The sequence below is a fragment of the Podarcis liolepis genome (assembly GCF_965112155.1).
Source record: "Podarcis liolepis genome assembly, chromosome: 10".
Lineage (NCBI taxonomy): Eukaryota > Metazoa > Chordata > Lepidosauria > Squamata > Lacertidae > Podarcis > Podarcis liolepis.
This window is the reverse complement of record NC_139562.1, coordinates 23,080,279-23,100,332: the sequence shown is the minus strand read 5'-3', so window position 1 is coordinate 23,100,332 and position 20,054 is coordinate 23,080,279. Positions and strand designations below refer to the sequence as shown.

The window sequence follows — 20,054 nt, the reverse complement described above, 5'->3', positions numbered from 1 at the left end:
AATCAGATCCCTATGAGAAGCTCACAAATAGGATCTGAATGTGGCAGCCTTCAGCCCACCTTTGATTCCCACTTGTGGCATGGTAGACCTTCATTCATTCAGACACCCTTACTTATTTTTCTCTCCCCACCCCCACTCATTTCACACCAAATCCATATCACACAAATCATGCACCTCCAGTCCTCTCTCTCCCCTTCCCCACAAACTATGTATTCCCTAACTTGTCCCTATATTCATCAGTGAAAATATTTGACATGCCATTACAATAATAAGGATAACATGATCACTGATATTATGAATTGCCATCAGCTCTTTGGAAAAGATCAGAGGAAGGAAAGAGGCTAGAAGCATGATCATAATTTTTAAATCTCAGTTCATAAACTGCAGTGAAGCAATCCTATATGACACTTAGCCTAACCTGTCTGTTTTGAGCACAAGAACACAATATCTTTATGTGGGAGAAAGAAGTGAGAAGAGCAACTACTTGGTAACTGCCTGAAGGGAGAAGATATAGGGGAAATAAGAGCTAAAAGACCTGAATTGGCTGGCACAAGAGTGAAGACTGCAGGCAGCAACAGGGCTATGTGTCAATCAGCCGGTCTCTAGGACAGGGGTGGCTAACCTGAGGGCTGCACTCAAGGTTGGTCAATCCACCAAGTGCCACATGTCAACAGTGGTCATAGCCAATCATGGATGAACTTCCCCAACCACACGTTTACCACTGTGTATACAAACTGACCCAGCCAACGTACCAAGAGTCACTGTGACCAGGTGACCTGCTCAGTTTGCCTCCGAGGTGCTCCCTATGAATGGGCAACTTCCAGGTCCATCCTGTTCTCCCTTCTTAGGGATCTTTTTCTTTAAACTGGACTTGAATTGGAGAGCCCTCTAAGCAGAAGAGACCTTAAAATGGAGGACTGTAAATCATTGCAGCCCACTCCTCTGTACATTTGGCTCCATTTCTTGTTGAATAAGAACTGTACATGAGACATTCTGGAGCTACAAAAGCTGTGTCATCAAAAAAAGCAGATTGTGGGTCCGATTATAAAAGAATAATCTAGGAGACAATGGATTTCTGAGCACTCTGCACTTTTTTGACAAAACCCACTGAGAGAATGAGAGAGAGGGCTGGAACACAGTTTTCTTGGCAACTGGATAAGGTCAGTGTGTTCCACCAACATAAGCTTACAGTTGAATAAGCTAGCCTTATTGAAGCCTTTTCTCATCCCCACTTCCAGAGGCTCCAGTTTGAGCAAAGGAGGATTTGCATGGGCTAGAAGCCGTGCTTTACTGGGACCAGCCTTGCAATAAACTTCACAAACAATAAATCAGTCCTGGGATAAATTGGGACTGCTCCATGGAATAGATACTTTTAAATCTATGAAACATTGGCCCATGTAGATGGTTCCCAGGGTCAACAAAAGTTTGCAGAACCCTGAGAGAAGCCAGTTTTCGCCTTCCTTTCTTAGAATTTTATCCCCAAACCTTTCACAGCTTTATAATGGGACTGTATTTGTGGCAAAGATATAGAGCAGGGATTGGGGACCTCTGACCCTCCAGATGTTGTGGGACTACAACTCCCATCATCCCTGGTGGGTGGTCATGCTTGTTGGCCATTATGACCATTGATTGGGGATGGTGGGAGTTGTAGCCCCACAACACCTGGAGGGCCAGAGGTTCCCCGTCCTTGCTATAGCCGGATGGCTTCATGGTGTATGATGTATGGTGTATGAAGAGTTTAGTTATCCAAGCAGGTTGAAATGGTTGTGTGAAAATGAGGGGGGGAGGACCTAAGTGTTTCCCCTCCAGCAGTTTTTCCACTGAAAATCATTCCCCAGGGGGAAATTACAGGCAATTACATGTTGACTTTGTGAACAAGGTTTCTTGTTGGGCCATTTTGCCATTAACCCAGCCTTCTGCATTCTGTCTCTGCAGATTGAATGCCACCCGTATTTCACCCAGCCCAAACTTTTAGAATTTTGCAAACAACATGACATTGTCCTTGTCGGATACAGCCCTCTAGGAACATCAAGAGATGAAAGCTGGTGAGTGAGATGTTGTGTTTAGGAATATTAGAGCAGGGGTGGGGGACTTGTAGACCTTGTAGACCTCCAGATGTGGTTGGATTCCAACCTCCATCAGACCCGGCCACCATGATCGGTGGTCAGGGATGATGGGAAGAATTGTTGCTGGGGACAACTTCACCCTCTTTCCTCTGCTGCAGGGTCACATTGTTCTCTTGCTGCTCCAACTGTTGCTAAATTCGTTTGAAATCTCTTAGCATGGTCCTCACCTGGTCCAAAGATCACCGGTATGCTACTCTCACACTGCCTGCATAGGCAAGGCACCCAGTTTAAAAATCAGCTGTATTGCACCCATATTGCTTGCGGATGCCTTCAGCAGGGCGGTTTTCAAAACCAGATAACAACTTGAATTGGTCTTGCTTCAGTCCCTTCACACCCACATTAGTTCTTCTTCTGCCACCAGACTGCCATGTAAGGCAAATCTAGGCTGATTTCCTTTCCCTTTCTACAACAAGGGTGAATGTGTCTTCCCCTCCGCTGCTGGAGGACCCTGTGCTAAAGGCCATTGGAGAAAAATACAACAAGACGGCGGCCCAAGTGGCGCTCCGCTTCAATATCCAGCGAGGGGTGGTGGTCATCCCTAAGAGCTTCACCGCAGAGCGCATTAGAGAGAACTTCCAGGTAAGCTTTCAAAAAAGCCTGCTCTGTGTGGGAAAGCACCTGCTGTTCTTTCTCCCCACCTCACTAGAAGGTAGCAAAGCCCACCAGCCTTGCAACCTCCAAAAGGGTCTTTGACAACAAGGCAAAAATAGCACTCCATGTCTGCAGTCTTCAACCTGTTCAATTCTCCCCCCCCCCATTTTTAAAAAACAACTTCCACCATTACAAAAACAAAACCAATACTGTATTTTTCGCTCCATAAGACACAATTTCCCCCTCCTAAAAAGTAATGGGAAATGTGTGTGTGTCTTATGGAGCGAATGCAGACAGGAGGCTCTGCTCAGCGCTCCCTTTAAAGAGCCGTGTGGAGCCCCCTCTTGGGGGCTTATCCCCGAGGAGGGAGAAGGGCAGCCCGTCAGTCCCTTCTCCCTCCTTGGGGAAAAATCCCCAAGAGCTGCAAACACGCTTCACGCGGCTTTTTAAAGGGAGTGCTGAGCAGAGCCTGGGATGCATACAAGCTCTGCTCAGCGCTCCCTTTAAAGAATCCCCCCCCTTGCATTCCCCCTCTAAAAACTAGGTGCGTTTTATGGCCAGGTGCATCTTATGGAGCGAAAAATACAGTGCATTAATTGTCAGCTTCCATCAGCTTCAACTTTTTCAAACCAGGGACCCGCCATGTGCTTGGGACCCTCTTTCAAATTTTTTTTAACCTTATATTTATGTGATGATAGTATTGTCGTTGGCATTTAATCTTGGCCAAGGATGCAACCCAGCAGTGGATCTTAGCCCACTTCCTGAAGACCAGCAAACACTGGAGGGACCACAGATGGATTTTCTCCTTTGGGTAATTCTCCTTCTGTTCTGGGGAACTCCATAATGCCTTCTTCCACATGCTGCGGCCCTCGGTGCAGTCGTACCTGCCTTTATTCCAAAATAATAAGGATCTGATGATCTGAATCTACAGCAAGCCCACCACTCTGGCATAGGGAACAGAGTGGTTGGCTTGCTGTAGATTCAGATCTTTTCTTGGGATTGAAGCTCACTGGCTGAAATCTGGTCAGTCACAAACTTGCAGGCTAACCTACCTTGCAGCGTAGTTGTGAACTGGACTAGATGATCCCCATGCAAGTCATCAAATATCGAGTTCCCATGCATGAATTTGTCCTCCATTCTGGTTATTTAAGCAATTTACCTTATACTGAATCAGACCATTGGCTCACCTGAATCAGTATTAGATAGGTAGCCGTGTTGGTCTGCCATAGTCAAAATAAAAAAATTCCTTCCAGTAGCACCTTAAAGACCAACTAAGTTAGTTCTTGGTATGAGCTTTCGTGTGCATGCACACTTCTTCAGATACACACGTGTATCTGAAGAAGTGTGCATGCACACGAAAGCTCATACCAAGAACTAACTTAGTTGGTCTTTAAGGTGCTACTGGAAGGAATTTTTTTATTCTGAATCAGTATTGTCTGCATTGACTGGAAGCGCCTCTCCAGGATTTAAGGCATTCCCAGCCATACCTGGAGATGCTGGGGATTGAACCTGGAACCTTCTGCACACAAAGCAGATGCTCTGCCACTGAGCTATGGCCCTTATGGCTGCTCTCATTCCACCACAAACTTTACTATCATATGCTGCTCATGTGATCCTTTTGCAGGGGCTGTGAGAATGAGGGTGTGCCTGCTGTCCAGCATCCATCACCTAATAGGCTAGAGGAGAGGCTAAGGGCACAGCTCTCAATTTAAAGCCCTGGGTCTGAGCACCCTTTGTTTTGCTCCACAAAAACACGCTCTCTAAAGCTCAATCAGAGCAAACATCAATCTGCAGAAAATCCAAATTGGCAGACATGGAGCACTAAAGTCCGGAACGAGCAGGACAAAAGGTCAGTGTGGACAAGCCCACACTTAAGACACAGGCTTAGCCATCAGTTGCATAAATGTTTCTCTCTCTCTCTCTTTTGCCAAGATCTTTGATTTTTCCCTTACTGACAAAGAAATGAAAGAGATTGAAGCGCTGAACAAAAATATCCGCTACGTGGAGATGTTAATGTAAGTATAAATCTAGATATGCAGCATGTAGAAGCATGAGTTGTACTGATGTGATAACCACAGCTTAACTGTGGGCTGGGGCCTTTCCTGATGTTTTCAGTGCAGGACCCAAAAATCCACTCTACGGAAGGAGGGAGGGCCTTTCTGGCTTTGGATAAGATTTCCCCTTTGGATAGGCTGCTTCTCACACGTGCATGACTTCCACTGTCTCTCTCTGTCCCTGCAAAGGCGGTATTAGGGTACCGCACTACAGGAGACGCCAAAAAATTCTGTAGAATGAAGGATTTTGCATTGCATAAGGTGCCACTGAAAGTTGACGGTCCCTGGCCCTAGAAACATCAACCAATTGCTTTGGATTCTTACAAGAATGTGTTCCCTATAACCCAGGGATGGGGAACCTGCTACCTTCCAGGTGTCTTGGACTCCCAATTGCCATCAGCCCTATTCAACATGGCCCATTGCGGGATGATGGGAGTTGTAGTCCAGCAACTTCTGGTAGGACTTAGGTTCCCCACCCTGCCATAAACCATTCACCAGACAGTGCTAGTAGCTCAGTTCCTTTATGCTCTTAGGTCCGTCCAGACTAGCTGCAGCTGATCTGTCTTCTTCATTACATGGATTGGGAGCTCTTAAGTCAAAGCATTGTCCTCCTGCACAAGACAATGTGCTTCCTTGTCTAAGTAAGCTGGGGACCACAGCTATGCTCCAGTTTGCTGGCAGGTTCCTAACATGGCCATTCTGTTGATCCTGAAACATGAGAACGTCCTCCATGTGTTCTAGGAAATGTGGAAAGTTGGTCACTTGCAATGCAGCTTTAGGAGCCCATGGTATTGTATTACATTTGGCTAGCTCTTGCCCAAGGACTTGCACGACTGAAGTCTGCAGCGAAACAGCCTTGGCAAAACAAATGCACCAGTAGATGCCAGCTTTAACATCATCACTCCCAAGATTCCTGGAAGCCAGTCAGGACATTAATGTCCCCTTACATAACCAAGCCGAACTCATCCAGGTTTGAGTCCCAGCAGTTCAATTAGAGGGTGCAGCCAGGTTTGAATGGGCTGCCTGCCAGTTCATAGTGGAGGAGGGAGAAAGAGGCAACAGAAATGAGAGCCAGATAAGTTTATCCTTTGCCGGCTCAAGGAGTTGGGATACATGCAGGGTTTGGCTACACTTTGTACCACATATAGTCAGGGAATCATTAGTGAAAATCAGATGTTTAATCTTAATAACCCAAACTGACCCATGTTTTCTCCAAAAGCCAAGCACTTGTGCTTATCAAGACACAATCTTTGAATCTGAGAGGGCTTTTTAAGTAAAATCATCTTTTTACATATGAATACTTACTCTAATGGATCCTTCATATTGCAGGAGGCCTGTTTGTACCAAGTTTTAAAGCATACATATTAAGCACAGATCACCTTTTCTGTTCAAAATGGTGTATTTAGTTCTGTGTGGGGACTTCTTTCTGGAGGCAACAAATTGCCATACTCTAGGGATTTGAAAATGTTCTCCACCTACCTTCCAGTTAAAAGAAAACATTCCGGACTGCTTGCAACTAGGGTTGCCACCTTTGGTCAGCCAAAATAAGGGACAAGTCCACACTTTCCCTTAAAATAAGGAACCACCCCTTATTATAAAGGATAGGTGGCAACCCTACTTGCAATACTTGAAGAAATAACCCTTGAAATACAGTGGTACCTCGGGTTACAGACGCTTCAGGTTACAGACTCCGCTAACCCAGAAATAGTACCTCAGGTTAAGAACTTTGCTTCAGGATGAGAACAGAAATCGCGCGGCAGCGGGAGGCCCCATTAGCTCAGGTTAAGAACTGTTTCAGGTTAAGCACGGACCTCCGGAACAAATTAAGTTCTTAACCCAAGGTACCACTATACATAAAATATGATCACTTCAGATGTTTTGGGTGACAGCTCCCACAATACTCTACCACAGACCACAGCTGTGACTGATGGGAGTTGCCACTCAAAACATCTGAAAAGGTCATCGATTACCCCTTCAGTAGATCATACCAATAGCAAGCCTGAGGTCAAGGTGGAGGGATGTTACTGTTGTTATTTATGGTGTTAGCTGCTACTATTAACTGTGACTTCAATTTGTTTCAGGTGGCAGGACCATCCAGAGTACCCTTTTCACGATGAATACTGAAAATGGTGCATCCACTATCGTGTGCTTGGTTTTAGTGATCTTTGTTCCTTGTTATCTTTTAGCTTTGAATTTAGTAACAGCATCATTGTAATCTTTCTGCAAGTCCCTAGATTTCTCCTATGCCAACCCTCTACAATTTCTCCAAGATAAATGTGGATAATCAGGGCCACTCAGAAGAGTCGTTTCAAGTCAGTGTTCAACTGCCACTATTATTGCGATGGAGGAGAGCCAAGGTGTTGTGGTTTTTGTTTCGTATAAGACGGAGGATCTCTCTTTGACTTGCTGTCTCAAATTTTTGTCTTGTGTAACAAACATTAAAGAACATTTTCGATTAAATCTCTGATGAACTTGAACAGTTGGATGCAAGGTTAGGAAACATAGTATGATGGTGGCAATCATTCAAAGCAAAGCTGGATGTGAAATTTGGAGTAGCTTACTTATAAAAGAGAGTAATCTTCTAGATCAGAATGTTCCTTCATTGTATGTTTTTTTGGCACTTGCGCCCATCTTATGTGAATATAAAAGGACTTATGGACCAAAGCCACCTTTGGCTACACTTTAGAGCAGGGCTGGGGGACCAATGGGCCTCCAGTCACTTCTGAACTACAACTCTCATCATTCTTGACCACTGGTCCTGCTAGCTAGGGATGATGGGAGTTGTAGTCAAAAAACAGCTGGAGACCCAAGTTTGGGAAACTCTGGGTTATGCAGTCTGGAGCTGATGGGAATTGTCCTAATAATAATAATAATAATAATAATAATAATAATAATAATAATTTATTATTTATACCCCACCCATCTGGCTGGGCTTCCCCAGCCACTCTGGGTGGCTTCCAAAAGAATATTAAAATACTGTGATACATCAAACATTAAAAGCTTCCCTAAACAGGGCTGCCAATGACATTTGAAGGGCCACAATTTTCCCACTCCTGCTTTAGAGTGAAGGCAATGGTTAATTATACAAGCGGTCAGAGGTGGTGCCAGATGGGTGTGGTCAGCATGGGGCCCTCAAAAACCTTTCAGCTCCAGTAACCTTTAAGCAATGCCAACAATCCAGCTAAGAATATGGGTTGTTCACTTGTAACATGTAACGTTTTTAATATGCAGAAGTAAAATAAGTCACAGTAGCCTTTTAAATAAGAACTTGTTAAAGTTTTAGATATATAAAAAAGGATTTCAAGTCCATGTTTGGAGGAGGAGGAGAGGAAGATTGCTGCCCTTTACATGACCACACAATGGGACACTGGCTGATACTCAAATATGTACGCTGGGTAAATCTGATACTTCTCAAAGATGACAAAAATAGAAGGATCAAGAACGTTGTCCACACAGCTATCATAAAAGTTGTTCGATTGGTTAGATCTCAATGGAGGGCGGAGGTAAGCAGGATTTCCTTGAACGTAATCTCCAACCAGAACTTTAGCTACAAACATGCTCCTGACGTGGGTATCCGACTGGCAATATGCATGTGAGTAACTGGCGTCTCTGGCAAAATAACTTCCTGAAAGAAGAGATGTCTGTAAGAACCAAGCAAGCCAATGCGAGTTTGCTGCACAAATAATCATCTTGAACATTTTAGACCACTCCCTTCCTTTTCGATGTGCCATTGCTCATGTAGCCAAAATAGCATCATCCACACCCAACAGGGAGTATCAACAGGCGCATGGAAACCCTTGGTGTGGGGGGAACCCTCCAAATAGCCCATTGAGGCTGTTCTGGATGCAGGGCGCGTGTTTTGCTCACTGTGATATTCTCTTGCCTTTGTGCTCACACAGCTGCATTCTCTGCCTATCTCCAATACCAGCCCATTTGGTGACTTGCACAGGGCAACCACAAAGGTGTGGAGAGTAGACTTCTGAAGAGGAGGGGCAGGGAAGCAAGTGGATATAGGAGATCATTCAATCACAGATATTCACCAAGAATCACCAAGGTCCCCTAAGCCTTCCACATTGCTGCGGACTTTCAACAAACACACTTTTTTGTACTTGATTGGTGTTGGAGAGGATTAAATTCTGCTGAGGACTTAATCTCAGACTATAGACAGGGTATGGTATGGACCTTGCAATTTGTGTGTGTGTTCCTCTCAGGTTCATTGCACACTAGATGGAGAAAACATGCACAGCTACGCACATTTCTTGCCCGCTCTGAATTGGTACCTTTTCCATAGAGAGTCCCATGGGTCCCACAGATTCTCCAGTCAAAGTTCTGCCCACAGATGTCATGCAAATGGTGTTTGTTGGTGCCATGGAACAATAACCTTTCGTCTACCTTGTCCCCCCCATTCATCTTCTTCATCTGCTCTTTCTGCCTAGAAACAGAAGCATCTACTTTATAAAAAAATAAACACACACTCCGAGTCAAACTCAATGCCCGCAAGAATTAAAACTCCTTTCCTTGAACCAGCCCTCAGGCAATGCAATGAAAGGATCAAGCAAGTATGTTTACACATTTGCCAGCATAATTTTATACACTTTTTTTCTAGCAGAGTAGTCAAATAATTACTTTCCCAAGATCTACTAGCTTACTATATTGTAACGATGTATACTCTACATTAAAATCCAAATTCTACACCAAGCAAACCTTTATGTCTGGAGGCAGTTGGAGGATGGATGACAGCTAACAGATTGAGGTTGAATCCTGACAAGACAGAAGTACTGTTTCTGGGGGACAGGGGGTGGGTGGGTATGGAGGACTCTCTGGTCCTGAATGGGTAACTGTGCCCCTGAAGGACCAGGTGCGCAGCCTGGGAGTCATTTTGGACTCTCAGCTGTCCATGGAGGCGCAGGTCAATTCTGTGTCCAGGGAAGTTGCCTACCAGCTCCATCTGGTACACCGGCTGAGACCCTACCTGCCCGTGGACTATCTTGCCAGAGGGGTGCATGCTCTGATTATCTCCCGCTTGGACTACTGCAATGCGCTCTACATTGGGCTACCTTTGAAAGTGAACCAGAAACTACATCTAATCCTGAATGCGGCAGCTAGACTGGTGACTGGGAGTGGCCGCCAAGACCACATAACACCGGTCCTGAAAGACCTACATTGGTTCCCAGTACATTTCTGGGCACAATTCAAAGTGTTGGTGCTGACTTTTAAAGCCCTAAACGGCCTCGGCCCACCTGAAGGAGTGTCCCCACCCCCATCGTTCAGCCCAGACACTGAGGTCCAGCACCAAGGGCCTTCTAGTAGTTCCCTCACTATGAGAAGCGAAGTTACTGGGAACCAGGCAGAGGGCCTTCTCAGTAGTGGCACCCGCCCTATGGAATGCCTTCCCATCAGATGCCAAAGAAACAAACAACCATCAGACTTTTAGAAGACATCTGAAGGCAGCCCTGTTTAGGGAAGCTTTTAATGTTTGAAGTTTTATACTGTTTTTAGTGTTCTGTTGGAAGCCGCCTAGAGTGGCTGGGGAAACTCAGACAGATGGGTGGGCTAATAATAATAATAATAATTTATTATGGGCACCTCCACTAGACAAGGGAATCATCAGACTGCTGTGGACTGAAGGCTTTGCCAAGATTGCACAGTCTCACTTTAGGATTACAACTTACACTGCTCATTCTATCTCCTATAGCTGAACTGGGTGGTGGTAGAGATTATGGTCACTAGGCAGCCACTGGCCAATTTATGTTGGACCACTTAGTGCAAACTCCCCCAACCTAGTGCCCTCCAAACATTTTGGACTACAGCTTCCATCAGCCCCAGTCTACAGGGCCAATGGTCAGGGAAGATGGGAGCTGTAGACTCAAACATCTGGAGAGGAATCAGGTTGAGGAAGGCTGCTGTTTGCTGGGATTCTTTGGAAGAATGGTGGTCAGATTCTGTAAGAGATTACTTCAGAGGCAACCTACATTTGATACTAGTCACCTATTTAAATAAATCCTCCAGAACAATTGTCTGGGAGTTCTCCAACACCTGAGACCACCACCCCCAACCCATATAGGGATGCTACTGGGCAGCAGGTTGGGTGGCCACTGTGTCCCAAACACTAATTCCAACACTGGCATGGATGGGTATCCTGGTGAGTGAGATGGAATCCCTTTGGATAATGGTACTCCATAATCCTCCAGTCTGTGCTGATGCTGCTTTGAATGCCCAGGTGGATACAGTAGGGGCAAGTCAACCTCTGTTTGACTGAAACACGACAGAGAAATATCAATGTGCTTCCCTCAAAATATAATCCATGGCCAGCTACATATTTGTGACACCAGGCCGCAAGACTTGAATTCCCACCAAATGATAGAAGAATAGCAGTCAATTAAGGAGTCATAAGGGACGTGGGTGGCACTGTGGGTTAAACCACAGAGCCTAGGACTTGCCGATCAGAAGGTCGGCGGTTTGAATCCCCATGAGGGGGTGAGCTCCCGTTGCTCGGTCCCAGCTCCTGCCAACCTAGCAGTTCGAAAGCACATCAAAGTGCAAGTAGATAAATAGGTACCGCTCCGGCGGGAAGGTAAACGGCGTTTTCGTGTGCTGCTCTGGTTCACCAGAAGCAGCTTAGTCATGCTGGCCACGACCCGGAAGCTGTACGCCGGCTCCCTCTGCCAATAAAGAGATGAGCGCCGCAACCCCAGAGTCGGTCACGACTTGACCTAACGGTCAGGGGTCCCTTTACCTTTTACCTTTAAGGAGTCATAGCCAATTATAGTAGTATCCCCCCTTCACCACAAAAAGAGACAAAGGAAACCATTTCTAGACTCTCATACCATGATTTCCCATCCCTTGGGGGAGAAGAAAATCAAATACGAACCACTGAAAAACTTGCCAAAGAGACGGGTTCTGAATCCTTTGGAGTCGGTGGATAACATAACCCTCCATGGTCTTCTGAAAGAGTTCCTTAATTTCATTGTATTCTTCAGCAGAATCAGAGATCTCCACCAGCTAGGCACAAATCATAGTGAAATGAACCATTCCATATTTGTTTTCAGCCTATACATTTATTTTCTCACATTTATACATCACTCTTCTGAAACAACACAAACCCTGTTTTATGTTTAACATTGCTTCGCACTGATTGAAATTGTTCATTTTCATGTTTTATGTTTTTCTTTTAAAATGTGTTTCTTTAGAATGTTGACTTTACCACTAGCCCATAGTACTTGAGTCTCTATATTCTGTCTGCCACCTGGCAATGCATTCACTCAAGCAGGTACTTAACTCAGCTCCTTTCAGCTCTCAGCTCCAACACTGCCACCCATTTCCTACTCTCCTTGTGCTAGTGGGCCGCTCTCCTTTTCATACAGAGGAAGCAGCTGAGAAGCACCATAGCTCAGTGGAAGAACATCAGCTTGCATGCCAGAGCCTCTATGTTCAATTCCTGAAATCTCCAGGTAGGGCAGGGGACACCCCCCATCTGAAAACCTGGAGAGCCACTGCTAGCTCTCCAGAACCAAGCTAGATGGACCAATATAGGCCTTTGGTCAGCTGTGTAGCAGTAAGGGGGAAATGTGAATACCTTATAGCCTACATTAGGCAATGCTGATCGGACCCAACTTGAAGGAAACAAGGGGGTGGGAAGAGAAGACTCAAAATGACTGCTGCAGACAAGAGACAAAACAATCATTAATAACCGGGAGAAGAGGAAATAGCAATTGGTTCCATTGTTGAACTATTAGGCAATTCATTCCATTGTTGGAGGATCAAGACTTTCCCCCTAATATTCAACAGATATATCCCCAGCCTTGCTCAGCAGCTAACTCAAGTTTCAATACAATTAAGCATCTTTTGCATTATGTTTGATCTCTTAAGCTAGATGTAGGATTAAGAAATAAAAGGTACAGGGACATTGTTCTATCACTTGCATGGATGCATAATTTCTGAAGTGTGCAGTTTGCCATGTCTAGTGGCAGCCCCTTCTATTAGAAGCTACTGGAGGCCTTGCCCTGGTTTTCGTTTTGGCAACCCACCTTGCTAAGAATACCCCCCCCCCCAACATCTAAAAATTGGAACACAAGAGAAGCAAGATCACCTTGCTCATATGTTGCTTGCAGCCATGGTTCAACCAAAGGGATGCTATGCCTATTTTGCATATATCCATTGCATGCATTGATTTAGGTTCGGTGTTTATTTGAAACATTTCTATCCCACCTCTAGGAGAGATTCGAGGCAATTTACGCCCAATCCAAGTCTTACAGTCAAATATCAAACAAATATATCTTGCCCCCCTCAAATATACACAAACAGTTTAGTAGACATTGACCAGGCTAGGCTGAGAATGAAAGCATATCCAATACCCCATCTCATTGTCACGTCCTCCTCCAAAGAGCACAAGCTTGGGCCACCTGCAGACTCTTCTCCGGGTTCGGTAGTACAGGTTTCTCTGGACCATCTCTTGAGGGAAACGGTAGTGGTCAGTGTTAAAAATCTCATGTCCATCATCAGCTTAGAATTAATTTAATTACAAAGAACTACTGAACAGTAAAGGGTCCTGCTTTCTCCCTAAGATATGATCACAATACAGCTCCTCTCACTTTGTTTGTGCACCTTCAGAAAAACTAGGGCTACTCCAAAGGACCTGTTGAGTGACCATCCATCCCCAGCTCGATAAGACGAACCAGACCATAAGACGCACCTAGTTTTTGGAGGAGGAAAACAATAAAAAAAATATTCTGAATCCCAGAAGCCAGAACAGCAATGCCTCTTGCTGTTCTGGCTTCTGGGATAGCTGCGCAGCCTGCATTCGCTCCATAAGACGCACACACATTTCCCCTTACTTTTTAGGAGGGGAAAAGTGAGCCTTATAGAGCAAAAAAATACAGTATTTCCACAAAACCTGTGGAAAGGTCTTTACTGAGCATTTGTTCCCACCCCACCCATTTTTTTTGCAGGGTATTTATACAACAATGAACGCTAGCCCTGATTTGCTTGCACCATCTTTTATACATCTTCCTGTTAATCATTTGTTCACCCCACTTTTCAGTACATGTTCCCATCACTTTCCTAACTATAGAAAGTCCAGGTTGGTTGGTTGGTTGGTTGGTTGGTTGGTTGGTTGGTTGGTTGGTTGAAGTGGATCTGTTGTGCTATTTTGGCAGTGCATTTAATCCACTTTAATTGTACAAACCTAAGTTTCCAGTATGCATTTGAATCTCTCCTACAGAATAATGACTGCCTGGAAGCACATCCAACCAAATGCAAATCCCTATGTGCTGAACAGCAAGAGAGTCCTCTGTGGACTTCACCAGGTTTGCATCCAGCCAATGCATTACAGCAGGCCCACATTCAAAATTCTGGTTGTCCTCACCCTCACTCGACAAAGGGTATGTAGAGGAAGACATTTTAATGAAACAGCTTGTTCTCGAGCTTTAGAAATCATTACTATAAAGAATGGGACCAAGGAGTGAGTCATTTGTTACATTAGCACATGTTAAATTTCTCAGAAACTAGCACCATTTTTGTATGGCAAGGTGGAACTTCTTCAGTGTGGTAAAAAGAGAGGGAGTCAAGAGTTATGTCAGAGGAATCTCTTCTGCTAAAGGCTGCTGTTCTGAATCATCCTGCACAATTTTAAAAGTTATTTATTTGGTTGTGGGCAGTTCCTCTGTTAAAGTGTTGGCCTTCCTATTCGTTGCAGTCGCCTCCTCCCTTTACTCTGTCCTTTGTGTGCCTGGCAGTAATTGGGCCTCGGAGCGCCAGCAAGACCTTGCTAGATACTAAAAGCAAAACCACTGCGTTTCAGCTTTGCAAGTACAAGGTATACGCAGGAGAATATAATTTCCTCTTCTCTTGAAACAAGGTGCTGCCTCATAACTGGCAAAGCTTTTGTGTTGGGACGGGTAGAACGCGGAAATACCAAAAACAGCAACAAGTTTTGTGAATGTAGAGATCGGAAGGGCATTCTGCCACCCGCTACCTTAATGAGGATGATACACTACCTTGGAAATTTACTTCGTACAGCTGAGTACCAGCATGGAAGAAGACAACGCCTCTGTGGTCCGCCTGGTAAGCAGCCTCCAATTCTTCCGATGATACTGTGGCAGCACAGTGCTCCAAATGCTACAGAGAGGTGTTGGAAAGGGAGATAGCAGAGTATCCATTGGCTTTGAGCTTTTTGATTTTCAAGAGTCTTCAGCAAACTTTGAAACTGGCCTTCCCAATCAGATGCCCTCCAAATTGTTTTGGACTACAACTCCCATAATTCCTGCGACTTGTCTTTGTCAGCCCCTAGGCCAGTCTTCCCCTCCAGGTGTTGTTGGACTCCCCCAGAGGAGAAGGCCATGAAAGTAGTAGCAGGACTATTGCTGGCTGGGAGGTGGGTAGCTGTGCTATTACGAAGGGCAGTAAAAGAGATCACTCAGTGAGAGTCATTAAGATTTGGCTCAGCAGGAGAAGAAGGGTACCTCACCTTTTTCCCATACTCAATCCACCTGTCAGCTTCATCCAACCAATACCAGATGAATTCTATTCTGACAATGGAGTCTAAGAGCATGACAATGGAGTCTAAGAGTGCTCAGGGATGGGTCTGTTGTTTCATCTGGCGCTAGTCCTCTTTGGAAGACCTCCCCCACTTCAATAAGCACGGGAAAGAGAAGGACCAGCTGGGGAACAATGATTCCAAGCTTTAACCTGAAACGTAAAGTTAAGACATTCATTAGCATCGCGTCAAGGAGATTAGCCAATGCCTTTATCCAGGAAGCTACCTTATACCAACTCATTCTAGGCCAATGTTGTCAGTCCAAATCCATCTGCCCTAGGCAGTACGGCCCAAGGTCAGGCATGATGGGAGTTGTCAGCCAACAACACCTGGATGTCTATGGGTTGCCCACCCCTGCCCTATTCTGACCGGCAGCAGCTATCCAGGGTCTCCAGCAGAAGTTACCCACCCATCCCCTGCTCCCTTTTTAATTGCATGTACCAAGTACATGCAAAGCATGTACTCATCACATGCATAAGGACATCCCACTGAACGATGGTCCCTTCCCAGAAGGATTTTTTTTAGAGCATCAGGAGGCAATAAAGCACTTTAGGAGAGGAGAGATGCCACAGATAAGGAGAACTAGCCCTAGTAGATCTGGGTGGAATGACTATGAGCACAGAGGGTTTGCTACCCTCAAACTGAACTGACCACAGTCATGAGACATCGACCAGAAACTAGGGTGGGCATGTGTCCTACTTTAAGGATGGCTGTCCTCTTTTTTAAGAGCTGTCAAAGGACAGTTCTGCATTGGAAGGCATCGTCCATTGGGAGGGCTAGCCAGTCCGGATCCAGGCTAAAGAACCTCAAGGAGAGAGAAAAGGCACCTTCACATTGCCCAGCAACCCTGAGCCCTTGGGTAGCAGGCACACCCAGGTTACAGTCTTTCCCGCAATGTCAAATTATAGCCATTTCTAAATGTACAGCTATACACATAAATTAGCATATGCAAATGTTACATGTTATGCTCTCTTTTTTAGCAAGGCTAAAAATATTGGTTTGTAAATTGTATATTGGTTTGTAAATTGAGCCTAATGGTTGCTTAAAGTTTGCTTTCTGGTGTGTTACATTCCCCTTAAAGTAACCAGAGTTATAACAAGCGCAAACTACTCCAGGAAAATATGCCTGTCTTATCCAGTACCGCCAGAGGTTAAAGGCCTTTTATTTTTGTTGCAAATGCTTTCAGACTTTGCCTCTTCCTCAAGCAGCTTTCGGTTTCCACCTAGCCTTTGCTTACAGCAGCGTCACTCAAATGTTTTGAAGTGGGACTGACTTGTAAACTTCCAAAACGCCTCAGGGCCCACTTGCAAAACTAACACCATATTTTGAGTTCTGCTTTTTCCCCATTGCAACAGAAAATTCAAGACTACCAAATCAGCAGTTAACACTGCAGAGGTTTGTCTACCTCCCCCATTTTTTAATGCCTAGATTGCTCTCTGTATTCCCAATGTCCAGGCTGCGAGTGTCCCCCTGCCATCTCTGTGCTCACAAGCTTACTCAGCAGTAACCTTAGGAGCAAAAAAGCATTTGACAATCCTTCCAGCCAGATATACTTTTACTGCACCAAGCTTCTTAGAAGTATACACATCACATTGCAAGAAAGGAGATTCTAAGTGAACATCAGAAAGAACATTTGGACAATAAGAGCTGTTTGACAGTGGACTCTCCTTCCTTGGAGGATTCTAAGCAGAGGTTGGGTGGCCATCTGTCATGAATGCTTTAGCTAAGATCCTTGTATTGCAGGAAGTTGAACTAGGTGACCCTCAGTGTCCCTTCCAACTCTACAAGTCTATGATTCTATACCCGGAAGTAAACAAATGATTCTTTAAAACATGTTCTTTTTTAGACAGGGATGGGTAACCTGTGGCCTGACAGATATTGTTGGAGCACAGTGCCGATAGGCTCAGCAGTCCATCAACTTCTGGAGGGCCAGAGACTCCCCATTGCTGCTTTGAGAGCCCTTCAGGAAAAGAGACAGCTGTCTTCTACCCACTTACCTTTTTCAGTCTTTGCCAGAGTCGTTCTGTGGCGCATCTCACAGGAAAGCCAGCAGGGGGAAAAAGACTTGTTATCCTTGCCCCTCTTGTGTGAAAACAATCCTGTTACAATCGAGTCATATTTAGTCCAAAGCCAATTCAACAGGAGACCAAGTCAGGTAGGATTCAAGGCAGAGTAATATTTTTTAAAAAGAGCAATAATTAAAAAAGCTACAAAGGAGAACAACAGCAGAAATCTCAATCAGGAGAACCTTCTAGCCTTGACTTCCCATGGATCGCCTTCCAGCTCAACTGCCCTCTAATCAGCCCAGCCTTGCAAGCCCCACCCTCCAGCCTCTTGGCTTTCCTGGCTAGATAATTAACTGGATCACCTGTCTCTGAGTCAAAGGCTGTTAACTCTTTCCAATGCCTTTCTGCCATTGAGAAATGTGGCTCATGCAAACAGGGCTGTCAGCTACGGTGGCTAGTTTTGAAGGGCTGTTGTTGTTTAGTCATTTAGTCGTGTCCGACTCTTCATGACCCCATGGACCAGAACATGCCAGGCACTCCTGTCTTCCACTGCCTCCCGCAGCTTGGTCAAAATCATGCTGGTAGCTTCGAGAACACTATCCAACCATCTCGTCCTCTGTCGTCCCCTTCTCCTTGTGCCCTCCATCTTTCCCAACATCAGGGTCTTTTCCAGGGAGTCTTCTCTTCTCATGAGGTGGCCAAAGTATTGGAGCCTCAGCTTCAGGATCTGTCCTTCCAGTGAGCACTCAGGGCTGATTTCCTTAAGAATGGATAGGTTTGATCTTCTTGCCTAGACTTAAACTAGGCTAACAGGCATCCCCTCTCCCAGGGAATTGTAGTTCCCAATGGGAAGGTTCATGGTGTAGTGGTCTGGAGTTGCAGTGGGTCAAGCACCCTTTACTATTTCTACAGCTGGGGTCCTCTCTCCAGCTAGGGGAGAAAGACCAGGGTCCAGGTAAAGGTAAAGGACCCCTGACAGTTAAGTTCAGTCGCGGACGACTCTGGGGTTGCGGTGCTCATCTCGCTTTATTGGCCGAGGGAGCCGGCGTTTGTCCACAGACAATTTTTCCGGGCCATGTGGCCAGCATGACTAAGCTGCTTCTGGCAAAACCAGAGCAGCACACAGAAACAGCGTTTACCTTCCTGCCAGAGTGGTACCTATTTATCTACTTGCACTTTGACATGCTTTTGAACTACTAGGTTGGCAGGAGCTGGGACCAAGCAATGGGAGCTCATCCCGTCGCGGGGATTCAAACTGGCAATATATCATGAATCATGATGATGGTGATGATGTATGTGTGCTATGCAAAAATCAGAATGTGGGGGAAACCAGCCAATGCTTCTCTCAATTCCTGCAGCCCCTGTTAAAACTGCTGGTTCCGTTCTCCCCTGCCTCATGCAGGGGGCAGCAAATTACGAGAGCAGGCACTGGCAAAAATCATGATGCAGGAAAAACCATGAAGCTAGTCAATGCCTCTGCATAGCTCCGTTCTTCTTTCAGACATTGTGATGTATCGGCATATTGTGATGTTTACCTGGTGATACATCACAATGTTGAAAACTAGATATTGCCCAGCCCTACTGACAAGATTCACCCATCCCTAAGTCCCACACATATCTACTTATAAGAAAGCCCCACTAAATTCAGTGGGACTTACTCCCAGGAAAGTGTTATATGCTTGCAGACATAGTCACATGTTGCCCCTTGAAATGGAAAGTTGCTTCCCATGCCAGGGACAGCCGCATATATTTTGCCGCCTGAGGCAGAACAGCAGAGCATCTCAATCTGACTCAACTAACACTCAGTTTCCCCCAGTTTGGTTCGGAACTTGCGACTCAGCCGAACCCAGAGTTATGTTTAGGGAAGTTTTTAATGTTCAATGCGGTATTGTGTTTTTAATATTCAATTGGGAGCCACCCAGAGTGGCTGGGGAAACCCAGCCAGATGGGCTGGTATAAATAAATTATGATTATGATTATGATTATTTGCTAATGATGTCACATTATTAGCCTATAGTTAGGTTTCTCCAGTCTAATCAGAACGACATCAAATATTTGCAGAACCCTTCCCCACACCGCCCTGAACTTTCACAAGAAAAGTATGTGTGTTTGGATGACAGTGATAGTGTACAAACTTCTGAAAACTGTGCTTTATTTCAAACCATTTAATTAGATGTTCACTGAGTGTATAAAAAGCTTAGAAATGCTGCTTAGATTTTGGACCTAATGACACTTTAATATGAAAGTTTCCATTGTGAACTTGGATGAGGTTGGAATTTTACCCTCAAAAACATAGAAAACATTTCACATCTTTAAGCAAACTAAAATGGGAAGTTCAACATTTCCTGTGATTGTCTACCATTTTATACAAAATGTTATATCTCAACGACGACTGTACAGTCAGTGTTTACATAATCACTATCTGCTAAGGCCTTCAGTGCTGATAGAAAGAAGCTTGCTAGACACAGTTTAGAAAACCACAAATAAGAAAGTAGTTCAAAGTTGCTTGTCTATTTGGCTACATGATGCTAAATCATTCAAACCAGCCAATCATACACATTGGGAACACTCTCAGTCAGATTTTCATATATGTATGAAACATTTTTCAGGTGGGATTCCATCATTACCAGCTAATTCAGGTTGCACAGTTAGAACTTATTTGGTGCTCTTGGGCATCAAACTCACTCCCCAACCCACCCAAAATCAGACTTTTTGCAATAAGGAATGTGATGGGGAAATGCAC

At 45.0% G+C, this 20,054-nt stretch overlaps 2 protein-coding genes across 4 annotated transcripts in view; one reads left to right on the top strand and one right to left on the bottom strand.

The window, feature by feature from the left end:
- AKR1D1 (aldo-keto reductase family 1 member D1) overlaps positions 1-7,231 on the top strand; it is a 34,935-nt gene extending 27,704 nt beyond the window's left edge. The window contains exons 6-9 of the mRNA XM_083462077.1: positions 1,936-2,045; positions 2,540-2,705; positions 4,650-4,732; positions 6,853-7,231. Coding sequence (XP_083318203.1) covers positions 1,936-2,045; positions 2,540-2,705; positions 4,650-4,732; positions 6,853-6,895 — 402 coding nt within the window. The 3' untranslated portion in view covers positions 6,896-7,231. The remainder of the gene's footprint in view (positions 1-1,935; positions 2,046-2,539; positions 2,706-4,649; positions 4,733-6,852) is intronic.
- Positions 7,232-7,973: 742 nt separating this feature from the next.
- Positions 7,974-17,588, bottom strand: LOC310687213 (protein mono-ADP-ribosyltransferase PARP12-like). Of its 3 annotated transcripts, none has more exons than XM_083462079.1 (8): positions 17,303-17,588; positions 15,237-15,457; positions 14,767-14,887; positions 13,126-13,222; positions 12,348-12,429; positions 11,643-11,773; positions 9,052-9,203; positions 7,974-8,396 (listed from the first exon to the last, which is right to left on the bottom strand). In XM_083462079.1, exons 2-8 carry the CDS (start codon positions 15,318-15,320, stop codon positions 8,116-8,118), a joined length of 948 nt encoding a protein of 315 aa, XP_083318205.1. In that variant the 5' UTR covers positions 15,321-15,457; positions 17,303-17,588; the 3' UTR covers positions 7,974-8,115. The 3 variants fall into 3 exon arrangements, with proteins under 3 accessions (XP_083318205.1, XP_083318207.1, XP_083318206.1); XM_083462081.1 differs by having other exon boundaries at positions 9,052-9,199; positions 11,654-11,773; XM_083462080.1 differs by having other exon boundaries at positions 12,348-12,426.
- Positions 17,589-20,054: the final 2,466 nt, after the last annotated feature.

What these genes read in the sequence shown, in the direction of transcription:
- LOC310687213 (XM_083462079.1), bottom strand. Translation starts at nt 15,320, where the DNA reads ATGCTCTTAGACTCCATTGTCAGAATAGAATTCATCTGGTATTGGTTG. An exon ending in GGATTGAGTATGGGAAAAAG is followed by an intron (nt 14,888 to 15,236) that starts GTGAGGTACCCT and finishes ACCTCTCTGTAG; the next exon opens with CATTTGGAGCACTGTGCTGC. An exon ending in CTTTGGCAAGTTTTTCAGTG is followed by an intron (nt 9,204 to 11,642) that starts GTTCGTATTTGA and finishes TTCTGTTTCTAG; the next exon opens with GCAGAAAGAGCAGATGAAGA.